The sequence below is a fragment of the Indicator indicator genome, chromosome 21, assembly GCF_027791375.1.
Source record: "Indicator indicator isolate 239-I01 chromosome 21, UM_Iind_1.1, whole genome shotgun sequence".
Lineage (NCBI taxonomy): Eukaryota > Metazoa > Chordata > Aves > Piciformes > Indicatoridae > Indicator > Indicator indicator.
Genome location: NC_072030.1, coordinates 19,157,724 through 19,176,829, shown reverse-complemented (window position 1 = coordinate 19,176,829; position 19,106 = coordinate 19,157,724). Strand labels below are relative to the sequence as shown.

At 52.2% G+C, this 19,106-nt stretch overlaps 1 protein-coding gene across 1 annotated transcript; it reads left to right on the top strand.

Moving 5' to 3' along the window:
* The first annotated feature begins 9,293 nt into the window (after positions 1-9,293).
* Positions 9,294-10,384, top strand: CHST14 (carbohydrate sulfotransferase 14). The gene has a single exon (XM_054390525.1). It carries the CDS (start codon positions 9,294-9,296, stop codon positions 10,377-10,379), a length of 1,086 nt encoding a protein of 361 aa, XP_054246500.1. The 3' UTR covers positions 10,380-10,384.
* The last annotated feature ends 8,722 nt before the right edge of the window (positions 10,385-19,106 follow it).

The window sequence follows — 19,106 nt, the reverse complement described above, 5'->3', positions numbered from 1 at the left end:
CTCTGGTGCAAAGCAGCTAGAGGCTGAAGGTGACGCAACAAAGCCTTTTCTTGAGTGATTCTGGCTTTCTTTAAATCTTGTCCCCTTCCCCTTTAACTCTCCCTGACCCTGGTGACACTGAAGCTGTCAGCAGTGCTGGCTTACCTGTGCCCCACAGCTTCTTCCCCTCCAAACCCCTCATGGTGTCCAAGCCAGCCCACCCAAGTGGCTTTGTGGCTCCTGGAAGGAACTGAGCACTGGGAGGTGGTGTTGTGGACAGACGTGCCCCAGGCCCAGCAGTATCGCCTCTTGCCTTATTTCAGAGCCGAGGTAGACCTTGGTTATCTTCACACAGACTGTTGGAGGTGATCCCAAAGCAAACCAAAGGACAGCACTAACATCCAAGTCACTCCCTCTAAGTGATCCAGCTCTAGATTGCACTAACATGAAGAAGGAAAATCGGCAGCACCTTGGCCCACAGCCCTGCTGGCTGGAGTCACTTGTCCAGACCTGGGATCTGCATCTCTGCATTCTTCTGAGGCTCCTGAAGTGGTGGAAGTCTTCATCCTGCTTGAATGTTGCCCTGCCCCAGCTCCCCACAAGCTCCAGCACAGTGGGAATGGGTTCAAGCTTGTCTGGCCTGGAGAGGAACTGTCCCAGCACCAAGTCCCTTAGATGGAGAGAGTTCAGCACAGGAGTTCTCCAGAGATTTGCTCTACATACCAAAGAGGGGAACCTGTCTAGAAGAGAGGAGATGACAACACCTGGCACACGGCTCCCTGGTGTCAGAGGCTGATTCCTGTTCAGTGTCACTGAGTCAGAGTGGCAGAGAATGGAGGGGATCTCTGGAGATCACTGAGGATGCTGGAAAAGCCCTGTTTGTAAACACCCAGCTCCAGGAGGTTTTATCTGGTGTGCAAACATGAATGTGTGGGTGAAGCATCTCATTTATACCTCAAGGTACTGCTGATGTCAAAGGAATTGCTCAGATTTCTCCTCAACAAGTCACTTGGGTACTGGTGGTCCCTTGGAAGGGCATGGTTGGGCTGCTGTGTTAGGGTGGGAGCCAGGAGCGCTTCCAGGGTTCTCAGGTGAAAGTGCCACGAGGGTGCCAGGGGATGTTGGAGAAAGTGGCCTCTGGTGCTGGAGAGGATGTTCAGTGGTTCTCCCCCTTAGCAGAGAGAGAGGGCAGGCACCAGAGAAGCGGAGCTGCTCCTGCCCACCACAGGAGAGGGGACAGTGGTGCCCAGTGTGGCTGGGCAGCGAGAAAGGGAATGGAGCAGCTGCCCCCTGGGGCTGTGGCACACAGTGGTAAGGGTGGAAGGTAACAGGAAGCCCTAAATGCACACACTTGTGTCTGCAGGGACACCTCTGACACCCAGCCTGGAGCAGGCAAGCTGCCCCTGGCCACCTTCCTCCAGCAAAAGTGCCCTCAGGTGCAGGAAGCTTCGAGAGCCACCCAGCAGGCAAACCCTGAGCACTGCTGCACAGTCAGGGCAGCGCTTGAACCCAGCCTTGGAAACCACAGCAACTCCTGAGCCTTCTCCCCCTCTGCTCCCACCTCTGTCCTGGCTCCTCTCCAGGCAGAAGAGAAATTGTCCTTGGCCTGGGTGTGGAACAGGCTTTAGCCCATGCCAAGACCCTTTCCCAAGGTTCCCATGGTTGCTTCATGCTGCTGTGGAGGCAGCATGTAAAAGAGATGTCTTATCCAGAATGAAAAAATATTTCTTGCTTTTTTAATCTATTAGATACGGAAATATTTTTTGAAGATGAAGATGCAGTGGGTAGAATTTAAATGGAAACATTCAGACATGTCAAATATATTTTAGTTGAGAATTTTTGTAAAATGCACTTTTTCGTGTCTCTCCCCTGGTTTCCCAGATCTGTATTTCAGTGTTTACAGATGGAATGAGAACATTCCCTATGCCCTCCTTCTGTGAGAAAGATATATTAGAAGTAATTCTTAAAAAAAAAAATAAATTTGACAAATGGTATTGATTTAGAAAACAGAGTAAGTGCTGAGCTCTCCTTCTCATCCTCACTCAAACCTTCCTCTTGGCCCTGGTGGGGAATTAGAAGCACTTGGAAGGTACCAAGTGTGGGAGCAGGGCTTGTGGGCTTGGGGTGAGCAAGCTGGGCACAGCCCAGAGATGAGCTGCTCTTGGGTTTTCCAGTGAGAATCATGGAATTGTTTGGGTTGGAAAAGACCTCCAAGATCATTGAGTCCAACCCTCAACCCAACACCACCACAGTCATTAAACTGTGTCCCCAGGTGCCACGGCCACAGGTTCCTGGAACCCCTCCTTGTGCTGTCACTGGGCAGCACTGACAAAAAGTCCCTGTCCTCCTGCCAGCATCACAGCCTGGCTTTAGCAAGTCCCCAGCTGGACTTCTTCATGGGGTGAGGGCTTCTGCTGGAGGATCTCTGCCTTTTGCACCCACCAGGTTTACTGAGGAGCCTCATTACAGCACAGCTCCTCCTGGGGACCTCTGGGCAGCTTAGGCACAGGGCTGGAGAACTGATGCTGGGATGGGCACCTGGCCAGCTGCTGACGTGGGAGGAGCACATTCTGGGACATTTAGATTTGCAGGCCAGTGTGGGGTCAACAGCTCACCTGGGGCCCTGGGCTTCTGCTGAGGAACCAATGTGACATTCTCCAGTTGGATTGAAGGTGACTCAGCTGCCCAAAGGCACCAGTGCATGCTCCATGCCTCTGGCCAGCTCCAGCACTTTGCTGGGCAGGGACAGACACTGGTGAGGGTCAACTGAACACCAAGAAGAAGCTTTTGTGTCCCAGCTCTTCCCACGTGGGGAGCCATCCTCAAAAGGATAATCTGTGACTGACTGAGAATTTGGGATTAATGTCAGGAAAATTGGATTTGCTGCTGAAATCTGCAGCCCAAGGGAGCAACACTGGGTTGCATCCAGCTCTCCTGTATTCCATGTTCAACAAACCCCTGCTTGTTCCCTGTCTGATGCTGCCGGGGACTTTCTACTGCCACAGTGGTGGAGTCCTGCTGGCCTTGGAGGTGTTGGCAGAGGTGGCCTCACCCAGCTGTGGAGCAGGGAGTTATGTTGCCAGCTGATTCCTGCACTGCTTTGGCCAGCTGAGGGCCTTCTGGTGGCTCCAGGTCTGGTTCTGATGAGTGGACCAAGGGTGATTAAGGTACCTGATGAAGCCAGACTGCTGCATTACCTCTCCCCTCACTTCCACATGTAGTGTCTGGAGATGATGGACCATCACCTGCCTTGTGGGAACTGCAGGGGAAAGGTGGCACTTGTGGTGCTGGCAAGGAGCAGTCATGGCTGCAGGCATCCACAGAAGCTTCAGGTAAGGTTTGGGCACTGGGACAAGCTTTGGGAATTCAGTCCTTGGAGAAGCAGGGGTAGGTTTGGCTGTGTCATTGCTGTGGTTTCTTGCAGCTTGAGGGATGCTGTTGTGCCTCTTTGCTCCATGGCTTGATGCTTGGGTTTGGAGTAGTTCCCTGTGCCAGGGAAGATGCCAGCTGGGCTCCTGGCATGTGCTGCTGTGCTGCGGGGAGGCTTTCCCACTGCACGCCTCACTCCCTGGATCTCCCAGCCAAGCAAACACGAAGCAGCATCTGGGACTTGCTCCAGTTGCCAAAGTCTCTTCCCACCCAGAGCAAAAACCACAAGCTCCTGGTTCCATTTAACTGTTGCTTTAATGTCACTAATTACAGCTGACTGGAACTGTGCCAAAGCCACCCCAGCCAAGAGGCAACAGCAGCCTGGCCTGTCACACCAAGGTGACAGAGCACTCTGTCACTGTCCCAGCTCCAGCCCTTCATGCTGATAAATGAGCTGTGCCACAGCAGCTTCTCATTGTGTGGGTGTGGCAAGATCAGCCCCCAGCAGAGTTGGGACCACCCAGGGATCAGAGATGCACAGCCCCACGTTAACCTGGTGGCCCCAGGGCCATTTCCCAGTTTTACTGTGTCCTCACCACACTGAGACAGGAAGAAGGCTCTGCTCACCCAGATGGGGCTTCCAGGGGAAGATACTGGGGCAGACACTGCTCCCCATGGTGATGCTGGCTCTGCCACCACGAGGTGAGTTCTGCTCTGAATCCTTCAGCTGCTTATCAGTAGCACAACCAGGGCACCAGCCCAGGCTTCATCCAGTGGTAGCATCCACAGCCTCTGAGTCACCTTCTGTATTGCTTCTGTGCTGGCTGCTCCTCTTCTTCAGAAGAATGAGGTTGAGCTTTTAATGCTCATCTCCAGCTGCTGCATCTCTGTGCCTGTGCTGCTGGGTCCAGGTGTTGAAATGTTTCTGTACAGTGGCCTCAGGCTCTGGGAGCAGCAGGAAGCTGCAGGTCACCCCACGCAGCACCATTTCTCCAGGAGTGCTGAGAGTTGTGTTCCTGGGGGCTGTTTCCTGCCATAAAAGCCATCAGCAGAAAGGTGACTCCCATCTGAGCAGAGAAGCTGTGCTGGCAGCCCTGTGTGGTGCGGATCAGCCCCATCCCCAGAGGGGCTTCAGAGCTGTGGAGATGTGGTGCTGAGGGCCATGGTTTAGTGGTGACCTGGCAGTGCTGAGGTAAGGGTTGGACTCCATAATCTGAAAAGGCTTTTCCAGCCTGGGTCATTCGGTGCTTCCATGACTCTCAAACGTGCAAGTCCTGCTTCCCTCCGCTCAGCACAGGATGGAACCTTTGCAGAGGTTTTGCTGAGCTCAGGACCAGCGCCAGGGAGGACACCCCCAAGGGGAAAGGCTGTATGGGGACATTGAAAGGGGACATGCAGTGGCTCCTGCCAGGGGTGTTTGTGTCACCTGTTGCTATAGGGACATGGTGGCTTTTCCATCAGAGTCCCCAGTGAGAGCTGTTAATCCATGCTGGAGAGGGAAGGATGTTTAATAAAGGAGACCATTCTGACTGGATTTACAAGCTAGGCTGAATGGGAGCCCCATTTATTCTGTGGCTCCCTATTTAATTTTCATATCTCTATAAACCTCTCCAGAGTGTTCTGCAAAAACAAGCTGGAGTCAGAGCGGCTTCAGCTGCCCATAAATTGTTAAAAGCAAATCAATTTAACAATGCTGGGGGAAAAAAGCCCTCTGCATCTCAATTAATATTTTAATGAATATTTTTCTGCTCTCCATAGCAGCAGGGGCCCTAGGACACATGTCTTAGAAAACAAACAACCTGCCCTGCTGGAGGGGTGGTTTTGAAAGGACACCAAGCAAGAGCTCAGCAAAGCAGGGTTAGGAATGCCCAGGTTCAGCAGCAGCCCTGCCCATACCCATGCCCATGCTCTCTGTTACCTGGGCAGGATTTCACAGCATGGTAGGGATGGGAAAGGACCCCCTGGAGATCTTTGAGCCCAACCCCCCTGCCAAGGCAGAGACAGCTGGAGGAGCTCACACAGGAATATGTCCATATGGGTCTGGGTTGTCTCCAGAGATGGAGACTCCACCATCTCCCTGGGCAGCCTGCTCCAGCCATCTACCACCCTTAAATTAATGAAGTTTCTCCTCATGTTCAGATGAACTTCTGATGTTCCGGTTTGTGTTCTTTGCCCCTTGTGCTGTCACTGGGAATCACTGAACAAGCCTGGTCCCATCCTGACACCCACCCTTGAAGTATTGATCAGCATTGATGAGATCCCCCTTCAGGCTGCTCTTCTCCAGTCCAAACAGCCCCAACTCTCTCAGACTTTCCTCCGCACAGAGCTGTTCCAGTCCCCTCAGCATCTTTGCAGTCCTTTGCTATAACCTCTCCAGCAAGTCCCCTGTCTTTCTGGAACTGGATGTAATACTCCAGATGTGGCCTCACCAGGGCAGAGGGGGAAGAGACCTGGGGAGTGATTTTTGACAAGAGCTTGCAGTGATAGGATGAGTGGTGATGGCTTTGAGCTGCGAGAGGGGAGATTGAGACTGCAGATGATGAGGAAGAAATTCTTGAGAGTGGGGGTGGGGAGACTCTGGAACAAGTTGCCCAGGGAGGCTGTGGATGTCCCCTCCCTGGAGGTGGTCTCCAGGCTGGATCAGGTCTTGAGCAATCTGGGCTGGCAGGAGGTGTCTCTGCCCATGGCAGGGGGTTGGAGCTGGATGAGCTTGAAGGTCCCTTCAACCCAACCCATTCTGTGAGTCAAAAGCCATGCTGTAGCTGCACAGGATGGAGCAGGGACAGCACAACAATGCTCAGCCGAGGTCTGTGTGAGTTCAGCAGCTGACAGCAATTAATTTGCAGTTGCAACACAAGCAGAGCCTTCAGCACTGCATCTGCTTGCAAACAGTGATCTCTGTTTCCAGGCAGGCAGACTCAGCCTAGCACAACAGCCTCCTCTGGGTTATTTACTGTATGTACCCAGAATGCTTGACTTGGTCTAGACAGACTTCTGTTTTTTCTCTTTCCTAGTGCTAAGAGTGAGCTGCTTGGGACCTGGCTTCTGGGCTTATCCACTGGGCTAAGAGGCTTCATTAGACTAAATTACAGGATAATCTCTGGACACACAACCACAGCATCACATCTCTTCTTCCTTTGCTTGCTTTACTTTTTGATCTAGAGAAGCTCAGATCCAGCCAAGAGGTCTTGTTTGCTTAAGTCAGAGAATCAGAGAATGGTAGGGGTTGGAAGTGACCTCTGAAGATCATCATCACCCAGGGCAGGTCACAGAGGAACACAGCCAGATGGGTCTTGAAAGTTTCCAGAGAAGGAAACTCCTGGGAGGACAGGGGTGTCCCTCAGTCTTTCTCTCTAGGAACTGGCACTCAGAGCAGCATTTCTGAGAGCCAAGGCTGAGCTGCTTTAAACCTGAGTGTGCTCCACGGTGGTGATGCTGAGGGAACAACTTTTTAGTGCATTTTGATGGCACTTTTTTGCTCATGGTAATTAGTGAGGAAGAGGTCTATAGAACTGTTCAAGACCAGCTGGTGGTTCCCTAGGGCTAGACGTCTGCTGCTGCTGTGGTGCTCTTAAAGCAAAGACAAATGTTGGGGTTTGCAAGTGTCTTGAAGTGCTGTGAGATTCAACACTCCCCCCCCTGAAATATCTGTAGTGGTGAGGAGGAGGCTGCTGCTGCGTCCCCAGGTAGATGAGGATCACCCTCAGATCTGGCAAAGCATCTCCATGGGCAAGGTTCTGCAGGTTTCCCATGTCCCATGGAGCTGCAGGTGTCCTGGGTGGTGGACTGGGTGATCTTGGAGATCTTTTGTAACCAAAACAATTCTATGATCTTAGGGGTGGAGGGGCCAAGAGACAGGTGGTGCCAGGCTAATCTGCCTTCTAAGAAACAGAAATACCCTTGGCTGTGCTGGACTTACTGTGCAGAGTCCTTCAGATGAAAGCTTTGCCAAAAGGTCTGATTCTTGTCTGTGTGCTGCAGATTATATAGATTGGTGCAGCTTCAGCTTACGCTGCTGCTGACTGAGAACAAGATCAGATCCTTGGACCTGCCCTCAGAAACCAGAAAGCTGACAATATCACAGAGTGTGCAGCTTTACAGCTGTGCTGCTGGTGACAGGGTAGAAACTGCCATCCCTTCCTAGAGCTACTGCTGTATTTACATCAAAATAAAACTGTGGAACATAAAATAATCTTGCTGCAGGCTCTCATGCTCTGCTACCAATGCTTTGTCTGCTTTGGCTGACAAAATGCTCTTGGCTTTGCATCAAAAGAAACTAAGTGGAGGCTGGTATTCTATTGATACTGAAAGAGCTTTTGACAGTCCCTTCCCCTACCAGCAGAAGCCCCCTGGTAGGCTCTGAAAACACAGTGAAGGAAATTATGCAGAAGGATGGCAGTGTGAGCTGATTCCTGTTCCAGGAAGGGCTGTCTGTAGATAGGGCATCCTTACACCGATGCCATGGCTGGCACTGCCCAGGCTGCCTGCCTGGCTTCAATATCAAGCTGCTGGCTACGGCTTGTTGCTGCTTTGGCCAAAGCTGCAGCACCAAGTGGTTTGCTGTAAGTGGAGGTGGTGGTTGAAGAATATCAGCTGGAGTCATTCAAAGACAATGGCTTGGGAGAAACCCTGACAAAGTTTTACAAGTCTTACCCTTTGGCTTTCAGGAGGTGGCACAGCCATCCTCAGCCCAACTTCCTGTGGCTCTGTGCACGTTCACCAGGTAACTCACATCTCCTGCTCTTCTGGGCTGCTAAAACGTGCAGAAATAAAGTGATAACTAAGGCAGCCTTGGCCAAGTATGGTAAAACCACTATGGCCATTTAATTAAGGCCTGAGGCACTGCGCATGACCACAGAAGGGTCAACAAGAGCTGGGAAGCACTGGGCTTCAAACTGCGCTGCGAGCACAGCAAACCCTGCAGGGGTTCCTTTCTTACAGGTCTAGTGAGGACAGGCTGAAAGAGTTGGAGTTGTTCAGCCTGGAGACATTCTGGTGACCTTTCAGAACTTAAAAAGGACAAGAACAAAGGGGAACAGGCGTTTAGCAGGACCTGTTGTGACAGGACAAGGGCTTGCAGGTTGAAACTAAAAGAGGAAGACTGAAAATAGAGAGAAGGAAGACATTTTTGACAGTGAGGGGGGTGAGACCCTGTCCCAGGCTGCCCAGATGGTTAGGAGCTACCCCATCCCTGGCATCCTTGCAGGTCAGGCTGTTTGGGGCTCTGAGCAACCTGCTCTGGTTGCAGATGTTCCTGCTGGCTGTGGGAGGCTGGTGAGCTTTAAAGGTCCCATCCCACCCAAACCAGCCTGGGATTCTATGAGATTATGTCAACTTCTTCCCCTTGAGAATTGTCAAGTGCTGGCCCAGGCTGACCAGGGCAGTGCCCATTCCTGCATGAGTTTCAAAGCCGCGGAGATGTGGTGATGAGGGAGATGGTTTGGTGGTGCCCTGGCAGTGGTGAGTCGATGGTTGGAGTCCATGATCTGAAAGGTTTCTTGCAGCCAAAAGACTGAGTCCGTGCTATTAGGGTGACGTTTAAATCGCCTCTGGGGGAAGAGGGGCGCAGGGGGCTCCTGCCCCCTGCCCGCCCGCGATGGCGGCGCCGGTTAAACATCCCCGGGAGCCGGGGTGCCGCCGGGACTCCCCCGCCCTCGGGCTCCCTCCCTCTCACGAAGCCACCCTACGGCTCCGGGGCGCGGCGGTGTCCGCCCTCCCCCCGCGCCCTCCTCTCCCCTTCCGGAGGCGAGCGGCGAGGAGGAGCCCCTGTGAAATGGCCACCGCCTCCCGCCCGCCCTCTGCACCCGTCACTGCCGGCGCGACCGCCCCGCCTCGCTCCGGGCCCCGGCAGCCGGGCGGCAGTCTCCGGCTGGCCGCGTTACCCCTGACCTGGCCCCGTTATGCGGCCTGGTGGCGGCGGCTGAGACAGCGGCTCCGGCGAGGCCATGCTGCCCCGACCGCCGTTCCCCGCGGAGGGCAGGCGAGCAGTGCCCGCGGGCCGCAGCCGGGCCCGGCCGCGGGGTGCCGGCGGCGGCACGGTGCTGCTGCCGTCCATGCTGATGTTCGGCGTCATCCTGGCTTCCAGCGGGCTGCTGCTGATGATCGAGAAGGGGATCCTGGCGGAAGTGAAGCCGCTGCGCCCTGCCGCGGCGGAGACGGCAGGGCCAGGCCGTGGCGGCGGCGAAGGAGCCCAGGCGGAGTTGGAGCTCCAGGTGCTGCGGGACATCCGCAACCGCACCATCCGCAGCGTCTGCGGGCAGCGCGCCATGCCCCGCAGCGTCTGGGACCTACCGGCCGGGCAGCGGCGCACGGTGCTGCGGCACCTCCTGGTCAGCGACAGGTATCGCTTCCTGTACTGCTACGTGCCCAAGGTGGCCTGCTCCAACTGGAAGCGCATCCTGAAGGTGCTGGCCGGGGCGCTGGAGAGCGTCGACGTCAGGATGAAGATGGACCACAAGAGCGACCTCGTGTTCCTTGGAGACATGAAGCCAGACGAGATCAGTTACCGCCTGAAGCACTACTACAAGTTCATCTTCGTGCGGAACCCTATGGAGAGGCTGCTGTCAGCCTACAGGAACAAGTTTGGGGAGATCAAGGAGTACCAGCAGAAGTATGGGGTGGAGATCGTCAGGCGCTATCGGAAGAGTGGGGGGAGCTCGGCAGGAGACGATGTGACCTTCTCCGAGTTTCTGCGCTACCTGCTGGACGAGGATGTGGAGCGGATGAACGAGCACTGGATGCCTATCTACAACCTGTGCCAGCCCTGTGCCGTGAGGTACGACTTCATCGGCTCCTACGAGCGTCTGAACGCCGACGCCAACTACGTCCTGGAGCAGGTCCGGTCGCCCTCCTCCGTGCGCTTCCCCGAGCGGCAGGCATGGTACAAGCCCGTGACGGCCGAGACACTGCAGTACTACCTGTGCAGCGCCCAGCGCCGCCTGCTCAAGGAGCTGCTACCAAAGTACATCCTGGATTTCTCCCTCTTTGCCTACCCCCTCCCCAACGTAACCAGCGAGTTCTGCCGGCAGTAAGGACACCTGGGGACGTGGCTTAATGCCCGTGGTGGCCTTATGACGGTTGGACTCAATGACCTTAGAGGTCTTTTCCAGCTGAAACAATTTTCTGACTCAGTGATTCTATGAGCTCTTTCTTTTGGGACCTGCTGTGAATCACAGAATGCATGAGGTTGGAAGGGACCCTTGAAGGTCATCTTATCCAAGCCTCTTGCAGTTAGCAGGGCCACTTCCATTTAGGTCAGTTGCTTTGGGCCCCATCACTTCTGACTGGATGTCTGCAGGGATGGGGCCTGTGCTCTGCCATGGCTGCAGTGAGGAGCTGAGGGGTTGCTGGCAGCCACAGGCTGCTGCAGGGGCTGTGAAGCACACTCTTCTATTCATTGCTCCCTAATTTTATACTTCTCAAACCCTGTTTATATAAAATATTTTATATTGGCTTTGCTACCAGACTCCTTTTTGTACTGTTCTGCTTTTACCATGTACAGAACGCTGCTGGCTCATGCACAGCAGACTTTTGTATATCAATTCTGCTTGAAGTTCTATTATTATTTTTTTAGGGTGCAACATGGAAAACATCTGTATGGAAACTGAGACATTGATCTAAGTATTCTTTTCCTCTTACTGGTGTTTGGGACTAGAGTTGCCATCATGACATAGAGGCTGATGTGCAGAAAGTGAGTGCTGTTAAAACTGCTCCTGGGTTAGTTCTTTGGGGTATGGGTAGGAAAAAAAAGGCTTTCTAAACGAGGCCCTGTTTATCCTTCATGGTGGTTAAATGAAACTAGTCTCAGTTTCAGTGACAGTAGTATCTCTGTGGTTTATTAATTATTATTATTATTATTTACCATTGAATTAGAACTAGTGCTAGGATAATATTCACTTTCTTGTGGTTCTAAGGTTTGAAAGCACCAACTCTTTACCCAGCACTACACTTTTCAGATGCAATACCAAGCCATATGAACTTGTTCTTCCTTCTCTCTCTTGGAATTCAAGCAATACAGACTTTTGATGAGATCAAAAATCATCCTGGGACAGAAAGCCACAGAAACAGAAAGTCCCACAAGGTGCCAGCTCCCAGCCTTGTCAGGTGTCTGTGTTCCCACCTGCCCACAGGCCACCTTGGAAAAATGCTGTCTGTAGCCATGTTTGGAACAATGGTGATTTGAGGATTTGTTCTCCCTCCTTTGCACAGCAGTTTTGTAGCTCCCTGTATTTAATGAGGGCTGTTAAGCTGTAAAAGTTTGGGCAATGATGTAAGGTGTTGCTCCCAAGGGGCTGCGTTCTCCTTTCTAATAAAGTTTTGTATGAATTGGCCTATTGCTTAGTGCTCCTCCTTCCCTGTTAGTGCGGGTTGGCATTCGTGGAGCAGCCTTCTGCCCCTCATACTAAAGGATGGTGTGGAAGTGTGGTGAATGGGGGAGGTTGTGCTGGTTTGAGGCCAGCCAGAATATCTCTTGCCCCGAAAGGGACAAAAGAATGAGACTCACACAAACGGATTGGAGAGTGATGGAAAGTTTAAATGGAAAAGCGATTGGTGAAACTACAGAAAACTACAAAGCATAGTGGCAAAGAACATCCTAAAGCATACAGAGTCCCTTACATAGTACCCAGAGGCTTCCCAATCTTTCCCTACTCCAACCTGAGAGTCTACCCAAATCCCCAGGGCTCTTCCTTCCCCCCTCCCACTGCTAGGCAAGTCTCAGGCTGGCCAGGTCAGAGACTGTCCCCCCCCCCCTCCATTCTCCTCCTGGCATTAGGCCTAGACAGGCCTAAGAGGCCTTGGATACTCCCCCACCATTACCCGATAAGAGAGCATCTCCCACGGGAGCAGAGAGGGAAGAAAGAGGAAGAGAATGACTTTGCAAATGGATTTATAGGGTGCAGGATTTATGGGTAGAAATACGCCGTTTTCTGTGTCCACCCCTAGTCTATAGCCCCCTGAAAAATCCCCATCTCCCTCTGCAGAGTCAGAAGCCAGCAGCACTTTGAGTTGGGTGCTTTTTACCTTTGATAACAGGATCATGGTTGGGCATGAGAGCAGCAGCTGGTGGTACCTGCACTTCAGCTCCTGGCTGCACCCTCCCCTACCCTGCACAAAAATGGGTCAGAAGCTGCCTTTACTCTCCCTCTGCAACATATCTCTGTCCATAACTTTGGCACCAGCACAGGAATGCTTGGTGCCCAGAGCTGGAAGAGATGGAGATCTGTCTTATTCACAGCCAAAGGCACCAGAGACCAGCTGGGCATCTGATTTTCATTTATAAACCAGCTGCCAGCAGTGGGGTGGTCTGAGTTTTAATTAAGCCTGACCTTAGGCTTAATTAAAGCTAAGAACAAGCTGGTTAGAATTTACTGTCTTTGCCTGCTGCTGGGAAGCTGAGGGAACTCTTCCTGCTTGTGGAGCGATCAGGTTTGTAATTAAATGCTCATTTCTCAGTAGTTTTAAAGGTTTGTGCTGCTTGTTTGTTAATCTGCTGCAGCTTCCGTTCCCTGTATTAAGTTCTCTGACATCCCCTCAATGAAGTTTATTGCACACAGGAGGATTATCTTTTTCTTTGACTGTCTCTTAGTCTCTTCCTGGATGTCATTGATCACCTTATTAAACAGAAGCAAATGGCTTCCCGACTCTTGTACCCTCCTGTAAGGAGAGGTTCAATGCAGGAAAACCCTGCAAACCACATAGTTGGGGAAGAAGCTTGTCCCATACCTGGCAAAGAACATATGGAGTGTGGACTCTAATTCTCTCTCTTTACTGCAAGCCAGCAAACATGAGAAATCAATGAGGTGCTGAACTTTATCCCTGGCCCATAACAGAATTTCTGGGAATACAGCTCCAGCAGCTGTTTCCTTTCTGTCTCTTGTCAGGTGTTTCTCTGCTGTGGAATAAATCAGGAGCAAATTCCCCAGCTGACAGCAAGCACTGGAGGTGAGAGATCCAACCCTCCCTCTGTGGGGACCTGGGGAGCAGGGAAGGGGGTGAAGTCCAGGAGCACAGAGGGGATTTCATAGCAGCTCAAATACAAACAAGGAAGAAGCTATGAAGTTATTAACTGTTTTGGTTTAATCAAACTCTTTTAACATTTTTGCTCTGCTCTGTTCCAGCTTGGCAGCTCCTTTGCCTGCTTTTCCATCTCCACACTTGCAGCCAGCCAGGAGCATTAAAAGGTGATTTTTTTTTGTCTTGTTTTATCAATTTTCTTAAGCTTCAACACTGCACTGAATGCCCAAAGCTTCCCCAGGTAAAGAGGTTTTGACTTTGGGGTTTTTGTCACAGCATTTCTCTTGCTTGCTTTTTCTACCTCTGAGTTGGTAAATCCTAGCCCTGCCTTTCTCGTGCTTCCCTGTAGGAGCAGGTCTGGATGCCTGGAGACACTCCAGCAGTTCAATTCCATGGAGAACTTCTGATTCCCTCTAAATTACCACAATATTATTTTGTTTTACTTTGTCATCAGCCCCTTCTTGGCCATCTTACCTCAACACAAACCAACAACAACAGAAGCATTTCTCGTGCTCAGGAGTTTTGCCCTTCCCCTAGGTTTATTCCCCCTTCCCTGGTAACTTGTGGACCTCCTAATCCATTTCCACCAGACCTGAAGCCACTTCACTGCAGCCTTTCATTGTTCACAGCTCTGGTGTTGCAGAAAGAAGCTGGGTGCTTTACTCTTGCTGGAGCTAGTGAGGAACAGGGACCTCCTAATTTCCCTCTTTCACAGCCTGGCTCATTTCTTCAACATGTTCTGCAGATCAGCCTTGTTGTGCAACCCCAGACTGCAGCCCTGACACCTTCCTGTGCCAAGCAGCAAATGAATCTGGTGGGGTAGGATTTTGGTGCTCATCCCATCAGCATATCTCCCTTTTCTGCTCCTTCCTTTCTGGAGGTAGATGGAAACATCTCCAGCCAGGTCTGCTCTATGTGCAAGTCTGGGACAGTCTCTATGCAACAAGATGTAAACCTGGAGCAGGTTTCCCAGAGATGTGGTTGAGACCCCAACCCCTGGAGACGTTCAAGGTCAAGCTTGCTGGGGCCCTGAGCACCCTGCTCTAGCTGGGGATGTCCCTGCTGGCTGCAGGGGGCTTGGACAAGATGGCCTTGGAGGGTCCCATCTAAACCAATGGATTCTGTGTGCTGCCTGTGCTGCTGTGGGTGAAAATGCCCTCCCCCACCCCCCCAAATGCTGCCCTGTGTCTAGGATCTGGTTTCTCTCTTGCAGTGCAGAACCACAGGGTATTAGAGCAGCTAAAGGTAAAGGAATGAAGCAGGAGCTGGGATGGTACTCAGAGGTCAGACTAATGTTTCAATGATCAGGTGCCTCTCCTGCTTTGCTTTTGCTGAGATCAAGGTGCAAGCTGGAGATGGACAGAAAAAAACATCTGGAGCTGACTCCAGTGCCCAGCAGAGCAGCCTGAGAAAGCCTGGGACTGGAGCTGGAGTTTCCCCCAGTGTACACACACACCCCCCAACAGCCCTGAGTCATGGGAGGGTTTATTCAGTGAAGGGAAAAAACCCACAGAGCATTGAGTGAAAACATCACAGAGGCTTTTAGAGCCCTTTTGTGTGTCATGATATCAGCCAGGATTTGCCAAACCACCAGGCTCCAGCACCATGCTCAGCCCTACAGAGCTGCCATCAGAGTCTTTGTTGGAGGCTGTAGGAGAGGTGGTGGGGAAGGGTGAGGTGGTCCAAGCTCTCCTTTGTCAGGCTGCCTCTCCTGGGTCTTTTCATTCTTCCCAGGATTACGATGTCACAGATGCTTCATTCCACTTTTCTGGCCAGGCTGGATCCATGGGCTGAGGCCAATAGGATGAGACCCAGCAAGGCCACGTGTCAAGGGCTGCACCTGCTCCACAACAGCCCCAGAGAGGTTACAGCCAGTTCTGTTACTGGTTTGCATTGGAAGATGACAGAAGAAGGGCTTCAGGGCTGGTACTGGCTCTGGGCTGCTGCAGAAGTAAGTGATGACAGAATTAAATGCACAAGCATGAAATGCTTCCTACTTTGGTTGTTCTAATGGACAGTCTAATTATTTGCCAGGAGCTTGGTTTTGAAGGTAGGTGATCCTGCTCTAGCAGGAGGAGTGGACTAGATGATCTTCAGAGGTCCCCTCCAGCACCCACCATGCTGAGATTCGATGTGCACCTGCCTGAGGAAGCTGGGAAAAGCTGTTTGAGGTGAGACCTTTAGGGCAAAAAATCAGAGAGCTCTAGGCTGAGATTTTTGGAAGGGCTTCCATCATATGCATGTACTTGGATTTGAGAAGGAGCCAGGTATGAGCTGGTGTCCCCCTATCCCAGCAAGGAGCAAGGGAAGTAGAGAGAGCAGATGTGAGCAGGAATCTGCCATGCCCCAGCAGCAGCAGCCCCGAGTGCTGGCGGATGGGCAGCAGTGGTGAGCTGTGTCCCTTGGGCCGGGGTTTTGCTGCACCAAGTGCTTGGCAGCAGCACTGGCACTGCAGTGTCCTTTCCTGGTAGGGTGGCAACACAGGATCCTCCTCCTCAGCTGAGGGCTGGGCTATGACATGATGGACACTGATGCTTCTTGTGAGAGTGGGACAGGGAGCAGGGCACCCCTTTGGCCTAGGAAGGGGCTGGGGGCTAGGAGGCATCAACCACATTCCATGGAGACCCCAGGGTGGTTTTGACAGAAGCAGACCAAAGCTCCCATTGAGGCAAAGCAATCTCCTTTCACTGAAGCCAGGGAGATCTCATTCAGGCTGATACCAGCTGGGCCTGGCATTGTCTGAGTGCCCCAATGCTTGCCATGGCTCCCACAAGTGACACTGGATGAGGCTCTTTCACCAAGCAAAGGAGGAAGGGTTGGATGAAAAGCAACATGCCCCAGCCATGCCCCCACCACCCCACCCCCAGCTATTATTGCAGCTATTTTACATCTGAATGAGAACTTTCCCCTCTGCGGCTCACTTCTTCTGGGGCTTGAATTGGCAAATAGAGTTATTAAAAAACATCTCCAGTCTTGAGACCTGACAAAAGATGGTTGCTATGGAAATAATGGAAGTTGCATCATGAGCAAAATATCTTCAGGCCCAGAGCCAGCAGGAGGAAGGAGGGGTACACCTCACTGGTCACACAACTTCTGCAGGAGCCTATGTGATTCTCCTCAGATTCTTGGCAATTTGTCCTGTGGCTAAAAAAAAATGATGCAAATGGAGAAAAGGAAAATACCAGCTTAAGGGACAGGGCTTGCCCAGGCCTCATCTGCTCTTTCTCCAGTGCTTGGACCACCACGGTCAGCAGAGCTGCCCTGCATGCAGATTTCTCCATCATCACTGGATGCAAGTGCTGTCTGTGCTGTCTCCTTGGGGTGCACCAGCCAAAAAAATCTCATCATTGTGCTGGTTTGGGGCCAGACAGATCGTCTCTTGCCCCGAAAGGGACAAAAGAATGACACACACAGACGGATTGGAGAGTGATGGAAAGTTTAAATGGAAAAGCAATTGGTGAAAATACAGAAAAACTACAAACTACAAAGCGTAGTGGAAAAGAACATCCCAAAGCATACAGAGTCCCCCACACAGTGCCCAGAGGTTTCCCAATCCTTCCCTCCTCCCACCTGAGGGTTTACCCAATCCCTCAGGGCTCTTCCTTCCCCCCGCCTCCCACTGCTAGGCAAGTCTCAGGCTGGCCGGGTCTGAGACTGCCCCCCCCTCCATTCTCCTCCTGGCATTAGGCCTAGTCAGGCCTAAGAGGCTTGAGATACCCCCCCGGCATTACCCGATAAGAGAGGACATCTCCCAGGGGAGCAGAGAGGGAAGAAAAAGGAAGAGAATGACTCTGCAGATGGCTTTATAGGGCGCAGCATTTATGGGTAGAAATACACTGTTTCCTGTGTCCACCCCTAGTGAGCAGGTACCCAGGACACCAGAGGTGTATCTCATGCAGCAGTGGCAGGGGGCACCCAGTCCAAACTGCCACAATCATGGAATCACTGAATCCCATACAGAATTGGGTGGGATGGGACCTTTAAAGCTCACCTAGTCCAAAACCCCTGCAGCCAGCAGGGACATCCCCAACCAGAACAGGTTGCTCACAGCCCCAAACAACCTGACCTGCAATGGTGCCAGTCATGGGGCAGCTCCCACCTCTCTGGGCAGCCTGGGCCAGGATCTCACCACCCTCAGTGTCAAACACTTCCTTTTCTCCAGTCTGAATCTCCCTCTTTTAGTTTCAATCAATGTTTGGGTTGGAATCTAGTAAGGAAAGCACAAAACTTGATGTAGATACCAGAAGAAGCACTTGGTAAAGCAAGCCAGGCAGTGCTGGGAGCTGGTTGAGTCTGGTTAAACTGGTGCTGCAGAAACCTCACTGTGCTGCAACAGGGATTAAGAGTGATGCACTGGTGGGGTCTGGCCATGAGCATCAGAACTCTTTGGTGAGGACCAGCTGTGGGAATCTGCACCTTTCCATATCTCACAGGTGCTGTGCAGCATCTCAGCCACACAGGATCCCTTTGTTATGTGGGGTCTGCTGGGGGAGCTTGCACAGGGAAAGAAATGGGGAACAGCAGGGAACCTTGGGGTGTCCTTCCCTTCCTTCCCCTCCTTTCCCTTCCCCTCCTTTTTCCCTTCCCCTCCTTTTTCCCTTCCCCTCCTTTTTCCCTTCCCCTCCTTTTTCCCTTCCCCTCCGTTTTTCCCTTCCCCTCCTTTTTTCCTTTCCCCTCCTTTTTTTCCTTCCCCTCCTTTTTTCCCTTCCCCTCCTTTCCCTTCTTTCCCTCACTGCTGGAGTCCCCCCTCCCCTCCTGCCCTACCACACCAAGTTCTTCACCCTGAAGCCGTTTCTGGCCCGTCTCTATGTCTCCGAGGGCACTGCCCAGCCCCGGGGTTGCTCTGTGCCCTGTGCTCTGTGTGAATCACCCCCAGCTGACAGCCTCCTAGCACCTTGCAGGATCCCTGCCTCTCTGCAGCATTTCAGCTGCCCCTCTCCACCCCATCCCATCCCTTTCCTGTGGGTTACTGCTGTTCCCCTGAGGCTGCTTGACCAGGGCATCGCTTGTGCTTGTCCCTAGAAAGGCTGGAACTGATCCCTGAGCTCTCTTCCAGCTGGGATGCTGAGATACTGTCTTGCCAGAGCTGCTATGTGCTTTGCTGGGGCTCCTGTCTCTCTTACTGGGACCAGTGCATGTTTGACTGGGATGCCTGCATGTTGTTTGACTGGGATCAGTGCACATTTGACTGGATGCAGTCCATATTTACTGGAATCACTGCAGGTTTGAATGGATGCAGTCCATATTTACTGGGATCAGTGCACATTTGACTGGATGCAGTCCATATTTACTGGGATCAGTGCACGTTTGACTGGATACAGTCCATATTTACTGGGATCACTGCAGGTTTGATGGGATACAGTCCATATTTACTGGAATCAGTGTAGGTTTGACTGGATGCAGTCCATATTTACTGGGATCAGTGCAGTTTGACTGGATACAGTCCATATTTACAGGGATCAGTACAGGTTTGATTGGATGCAGTCCATATTTACTGGGATCAGTGCAGGTTTGACTGGATACAGTCCATATTTACTGGGATCTGTGCAGGTTTACTGCGGTGGGTGCCTATTTTACTGGGATCAGTGCCTGTTTTACTGGGATCAGTGCCTATTTTACTGTGAGCAATGCCTATTTTGCTGGGACTGCTGCTTGCTTTACCAGTTACTGCACATCTTGCCAGAGCCACTGCCTGCCTGCTGCCTGTTCCTGGCCCTGATCCATGAGTCCCCAGCCCACCACAT

What these genes read in the sequence shown, in the direction of transcription:
- CHST14 (XM_054390525.1), top strand. Translation starts at nt 9,294, where the DNA reads ATGCTGCCCCGACCGCCGTTCCCCGCGGAGGGCAGGCGAGCAGTGCCC.